Source organism: Sorex fumeus, unplaced genomic scaffold (assembly GCF_029834395.1).
Source record: "Sorex fumeus unplaced genomic scaffold, SorFum_2.1 ptg000131l, whole genome shotgun sequence".
In the NCBI taxonomy this organism is placed as follows: domain Eukaryota; kingdom Metazoa; phylum Chordata; class Mammalia; order Eulipotyphla; family Soricidae; genus Sorex; species Sorex fumeus.
This window is the reverse complement of record NW_026606188.1, coordinates 15,808,707-15,815,251: the sequence shown is the minus strand read 5'-3', so window position 1 is coordinate 15,815,251 and position 6,545 is coordinate 15,808,707. Positions and strand designations below refer to the sequence as shown.

At 45.4% G+C, this 6,545-nt stretch overlaps 1 protein-coding gene across 1 annotated transcript; it reads right to left on the bottom strand.

Annotated features, from left to right (window-relative positions):
• Nucleotides 1-929: 929 nt before the first annotated feature.
• TSLP (thymic stromal lymphopoietin) lies at nt 930-5,359 on the bottom strand. Its single transcript, XM_056138993.1, has 4 exons — nt 5,174-5,359; nt 4,309-4,353; nt 3,731-3,865; nt 930-1,452 (listed from the first exon to the last, which is right to left on the bottom strand). The coding sequence occupies exons 1-4, from the start codon at nt 5,357-5,359 to the stop codon at nt 1,327-1,329; spliced, it is 492 nt and encodes a 163-aa protein (XP_055994968.1). The 3' UTR covers nt 930-1,326.
• Nucleotides 5,360-6,545: the final 1,186 nt, after the last annotated feature.

Sequence of the window (6,545 nt, the reverse complement as noted above, 5' to 3'; positions counted from 1 at the left end):
ACTATCTCTCCAGCCCTGGTCAAATATTTAAGTAGAGGTTTTAAATAGAGGCTTTAATTACATAGGCAGAGTTAAGTCATTGTCAATGACAACTGACCAGTTTCCAGCTCTTGCAGGGCTCAAGAGGTTGGAAAAGTTCCATCTCTCCAAAGATGTGGTGGTTACTCCAGCAACCTCCTGTATCCTTAGATGACTCAGGGCATTCTCAAAGGTCATCTTGTTACCATAACAAAGAAGGTCAATACTTGTCATCATTTAGGAAATTCCCAGGGTTTTAGGAACCCCTTGTAAGAAATGGGAAAATGACCAAATATGTATTTCTTATTTATCACATATTATACATCCCTTTCCTGTTTTTGTTTCCTTTATCTGTTTCAGGTTTGGGAAAGTTCAACAGGGAACAAAAGGAAAGACTTGTGATATATAATATATGATTGTGATGTATAATATATGATTGTATCCTTAAGTCCCGTATACCCAATTATTTTCTCTACAGTCAGTGACAATAGGTACAAAGCAAGAGAGGGGTGGTCATTCATTGGGTTCCAAGGCTGGGGGAGGCAAAATTCTAAACAAAAAAGTGGTGAATCAGAAAAGTATATATGAAAATTATCTATGAACTAAATTTAAAAAACAAAATTGTTTTATTAAGAAATATAAAGTTTTAATTACAAAGAAACATGTACATTTTTAAAAAGTGCTTTAAAAATAAATTAAGAATATATTTGACAAATGCAAAAATACACATATTTCAGCATTTACAATGGTACATTAACTTGATCTGGCTGGCATGTGTCACTCCTCTTACACAAAATATGACTTAAAATACTTTCCAATATACTGCTTAAAATTACGTCCAATTACTTCACTATGTTACAGTTTTGTGCTCCTTTTACTTTTAATTTCTTCCTTTATAAAATTTCATTATGAGAAAGCTTGAAGAGTTGGAACACATGAACAAATGCCTGCTTTTGAAATACTCTTACATACTCTTTAGAAACAAAGACAACATACTCTTTTCTTCTTACTCTATTTTGGACTCTTCCCTGAAAATAAGGCTTATGAATCTAAACTGGGAATTACTGCCACAAGGCCAGGGCCCTGCATCCAATTCTAGAGCATTCTCTCCCACAATTGGAGATGCTTACCTCCAAAACTTACTTAATACAATAAAGGCTTACAAAAATAAATTTTAAAATACACTCTGTAATTTAAAAATAGCTATTTATGGTCCTTTACATGTCACAGTTAAACTAATGTTCCATCTACCTAATAAAGATGCTTGTTATTTTTGAGGGGCGGGGGCAGGGAGGAATATAGTTAAAATCAGGATTTATTTCTCGGTTGAGAGGAACACCGGCTGAAATGACGCCAGATTTGTACTAAGTATGAGAACTGTTCCAGGCACTTTCTTGTGACTTCTCTTTTCTTCTTTGCTTGGGTATTATTTATCTGTGGAACAGAAAGATTAATTAATCAAAATTGTCACTACCTTTAACAACCACCGAGAGGCTGGTTCTCTGTGCCAAGCTCTGTGTCTCTGTGTGTGTTACTTTCTTTAGAAGTGACCCCACTCTCTACCTAGCACTGCCTCCTTCACAAGCCTCAGCCAACTGCTCAGCCCTTCCCTTTGGAAACTTTGCCAGGGACCCAGAATATGTATCATTGCATCTGACTCTCACTCCCATTCTGTTTGTAGTATTGTGTCATGGGTATTCCCCACCACGTCTTATGTATTGGAAGCACCGAATGTTTATCAAGTGATGAAAATAATTAACAATATAATGATATCATGTCCCTGACAAGATCAAAAGTTCCTCAAGGGCAGAACCACTCTTGTGCCTATTTATAAACCTAATTCAATAGACTTGTTATTTGCATTATTTTTAATACTCCTACACTCTTTCCCCCTCCACCTAAAAGTGTTACAGTCATGCAAAGGCGTTCTTTGAAGAGGAATATGAACTCAAAACAACTATCAGGTACTTCTGGCCTAGTCATTCACTTTGGCGGTGACAGACAGGGCCCTCTAGATAAGGACAATATTCAACTCAAAAATAAAATGAGGGGAAAAAATTAAAAAAATAAAAAACAAAAATGCCGGGAAAATCAGCATATTAAACCAACAATAAGAGTGTTAATAAGGAAAACTCTTAGTCTAAAATCTCCTAAATTTAAAAAAAAATGTGCTCGGTTTTCTCTAGGCCTGCTGTGATTTTGAGAGCGGCTTAAATAGCTGATCCCAGACATGCTTTCTCTCTCATGTCCTCTCTGCCTGTTCGAGGAATTTCAGTGTGGATGGTAATAGACAGGCCCGAGTGAATCTCTGAATAAGAAAACAGAGAGCCAAACCAGGGTTCTAAATAGGCTGTGTCTAACCTCAGCTCAATCTGGATGGCCCTAGGGTTTCAATTATTATCCCCCAAAATGTGATGGGTACTGTGTATCTACAGTTGATAGAGAGCAATAGTACATAGTTGTACTCAACTCTTTGTGGCATCATGGACATACACAAATGTGTGTATATACATATATATACAGATTTCCACAGACATGATACATATACATACATATATATATCTATATCTATATATATCATGCCTGTGGAAATAAATGTTTGCTTTTTTTTGCTGGAGGGGTGACACCTGGCTGTGCTCAGGGCTTATTTCTTGTGAGGTTCCAAGGAGCCATATAAGATGCCAAGGATCAAACCTGACAGTGTGTTAGGCAAGTGAGTGACCTCCCAATGTACAACCTCTCTAGACTGAAATAAATGTTTATAAAGGACTTACTGCCAGGCACAATTTCAAGTACTATTACATATATTAACTTACTTTATCCTCTAAACACTTTATATAGTCTTGCTCTTATGATCCTTATTTTGCTGATGAAAGTAAATACACAGAGGCCAAGTAATTTATCTAACTTTTCAGAGTTAGCCAGGATAGACCTATAAATCACGGGCAAGCAGGTTGTCTCCCCACTTTCTGCTCCTAACTCTCTACTACTGTTTCCATAATTAGTTGCACATTCATTCAGATGAGTGTATGTGCAAGCTGCAAAGACACAAAAAATACTGCTCATGAAAGCAATTAAATTCACCAGGGGGATAGAGTTAAGGTGTAACTTAATATTTTAAGGAAGAAACACACAAACAATAAGCCCAAGCAATTCTGTTCAAATTCTGAATACATAAACATCTCCTAAGAAGCCACGTCCAGGGACTTGTTTTTGAAAGTTCAGGCAGTTGCCCTCGAACTGTGTTTTGGATAACCTCCTTCCATTCCCAGGACATGAGGAATGATGCCCAACGCTCACTTTCCTACCTCCAAACACTGACCTGAAGTTTAAAGCCCTAATTCTGTTCCGAAGCCCTAGAAATGAGTGGAGTTTAGAGCACTAATGAGTAAAGTTTCGAGCCCGAATTCTAATCAGAAGCCCTAGAAATGGATGGATATCAGTCCAAGAGGTGAGAGGAGAGTCTACAATGTTTACCCTCCCCCAAATCAGGACTGAATCCAAACCACGACTCGTGCAGAAATGCTGCACTTTCTTTTGATCTATTTTCCGTTTGGGGGCCTCACCCGGCGGTGCTCCTGGTTCCCGACAGGTTAGCCCGGGAGACCGTCCGGGGTGCTGGGCCTCGAACCCAGGTTCACCAGGTGCCAGACAAGCGCCCCGCCCTCTGTCCTGAGCCTGGGCGCCCGAATCCGCGCCCAGCCGGGGTTACCTGCGCGCCCGCGTAGCCCGGGCAGTTGCTGGAGAGAGAAGCCCTGGTGCTCTCGGCCAGCGCTCCGTGGGTCAGGGACTCGCAGCCGCCGGCTGGGGTGAAGGTCAGGCGCTGGATCAGTCGCAGGCAGCTGGGCTAAGGGGGGGCGGGCGGCGGGGAGACGCGGAGGGTCAGAGGACTGGGCGCCCTGGGAGGACGAGGCGTCTGGCGGACTGGGAGACGCGGAGCGCCAGGGTGCGCGGGGATTCGGTGCCCGGGGATGCGGCGCGCGGAGATGGGGCGTCTGGGCAAGGGGTGCGCGGGCATGGGGTGTCCGCAGGGAGGGGAGACGTGGAGCGTCAGGGCGCGCTCGGGGATGCGGCGCTCGAGGATGCAGCTCAGGGGGATGCGGCGCGCACGGACACGGCGTCCGGCGGGCGGGGAGACGCGGAGCGTCAAGGCGCTCGGGAATGGTGCGTCCGGCCGCGCCCGACGGGTGGGAGGAGCCGCAGGCCCACTGTCCGGCCGACGGACGCCCCCGCGTGGAGACTAGCCGCCCGCGGGTCCCCGGCATCCCGCCCGCCTCCGGCCCTGCTCACCGGGTCCTCACAGCTCGGAGCCTGATAGAACTTCCAGCTCTTGGTCTGCTGAAAAGGAGAAACGGGGCGTGAAGTCAGAAGAGCAGCGGCTCCCCCTTCAGCGCCCTCAACTGCCACAGGGGTGAGGGAGGCTGTGAGCGCAGGTGCTCCTTGGGCACGTGTTTCCTGGGGACACTGGAATCTTCCGAGGTACCTGCTAGTGTTTGCAAGAGAGTATCTTCCTCTCACTAGCACCCACGCCTCTCCTCGGCATGTGCACCTCAGCAATGAATGACACTTCCCAGTGGCCATACCTACCCTGGAACCCTTTGTGCACTTCATGTTCATGTTTTACCTGGATGTGAAGATTATCAGGAAAATGCATATATATGCATGAGTACATTGTGTATGTGTGTGAATCCAGAGGCTGGATTTTAATGGCATCCTAAAGCATCTAGAACACCAGAGAGATTGGAGAGCAGTTGGGCCGAGCATATGGGGGCAGCCGATTTCACTGCTGCTGCTTAGCTTAACCGATTTACTCCCCTTGTTCAAGTGCTTGCCCCTGGTCTCTCCGAGGCGCTGATAGAGCAGTGCTTTAGCCGCTGGACGCCCTTGACAAGATACCTACAGCAGCTACATGTCTCATGTGGACCAACTGTTACTAGTCATTAAAAAAAAAAGAAAAAAACACAACAAAGCTGAGTATCTCAATATCATTTGTGAAAGAAACTAGACAAACTGCTGAGCCAAGATTTTTTTCCCTTGATTTTTTTTTTTAAGATTCCTCCAGAGGAATCTTTCTTTTCAAGTTAAATGAGAGCACTGCCTTGGGTTTGCCTATTCTTTCCATAAAAACATATTATTTCAAAATGTCTTTACTTACCTTATTTATGTATTCCTTCAGGGCTTTATCAATGATGTTCTGATAATCCATTTTAATCTTTAAAATATTGCAGTCAGTGAAGTTGTAGGTTAGTACCAGTCCTACCATTTGCAAGAAGAAGAGCTTCCTGAAAAAGACTGACAAGAGAAATACAGTAAGGCATCCAGCAAAGGACTCGGAACCCATTTCCACCCTTTCCACACTAAACTTTCTATCCAGACTGAGCAGCCTCCAGACCCAAGAGCCCAGCCGGAAGGGGCAAGGGCCAGGAGATTCTTGCCCCTCTTGCTCCCCTACACACCAAGTCCATTTTCCTCCATGTTGTTGCCTTAAGCTGGATTCTCTCAGATACTCCTGAGCTTTCTGGCCCCACATATATAACACCTAACCGCCTACGGGCTCTTTTCTCCTAGGCCAATGATTTTCCTTGGTGTCATTCTCTTCCTTTATAGAATACTAAATTGATGACATGAAAGAAAAAATAGGACTAGCCAAATCTATGGGATTTTTTAAGTCTGGTAAGCTTTAGCTAGAAACCTTTCCCACCCCCTCACACACATTAGATTGAGAAATAATTGACATACATTTATCCTGTGTACATCATCTGTGTATAGATGTAAGGCAAGCAGCATGAGTCGGATTTCATAAATTGTGAAATGATTGCCACAATAACCTCAAGCTAATTGCCAATTTTTCCTCCAGGTATGAAATTTTAACCTTGGTGAAAATCACCATAATTTTTTCTCACCTTCCCCCACCCCCATTTTTTTAATCGTACAGTCTTATGTGTGTCTGTATGTGCTTTAAGAAAAACATGCACATCTTTCTCCTTCAGGAACCAAGTCCCCATTTTATGGGGGAAACACCAGGTGTCTGCAGATGCTCAAAGCTGTTGAGCGCTCCGTTCTGAGCTTTCCTTTGGTCACTTTGCACTAGCACTTTTCCTTCTCTGGCGCGCTGAGAGAATCCGCAGGCACCAGAGATGCTCTCTTCGTCCTCTGTGAAGGCATCATGTGTGCCAGACTGACCCGGGCTTGGGGGAACCGGTTTCAGACTTGGACTGAATGGGGAAGAAGCGCCCCTGGCCCTGGCGCCAGGGAAACTCCCTTTGCGAAGCTCCTTTACTCCTTGCCTCTTTAAGGCTGGGGCGCTTGGGGGGCGGTGGTCTCCTCTGGCTGCTTCTACGCCTTAAGGACTTCGGAAATCAACGCGGCGGGCCCCGTGTTCCTTCCCAAGCCTGCGGAGCAGGGGACAGCGTCGCTCGGGGCAGGTGCGGTCCAGCGCGCAGGGCGCACCTGCGGGGCCGGCTCTGGGCTCGGGACCTGTGAGCCGGGAGACTACCCGCGGCCTCCCGCCCCTCCGCCGCAGCCGC

What these genes read in the sequence shown, in the direction of transcription:
- TSLP (XM_056138993.1), bottom strand. Translation starts at nt 5,359, where the DNA reads ATGGGTTCCGAGTCCTTTGCTGGATGCCTTACTGTATTTCTCTTGTCA. An exon ending in CTCCGAGCTGTGAGGACCCG is followed by an intron (nt 3,866 to 4,308) that starts GTGAGCAGGGCC and finishes GCCCCCCCTTAG; the next exon opens with CCCAGCTGCCTGCGACTGAT. An exon ending in CGGGCTACGCGGGCGCGCAG is followed by an intron (nt 1,453 to 3,730) that starts GTAACCCCGGCT and finishes TCTGTTCCACAG; the next exon opens with ATAAATAATACCCAAGCAAA.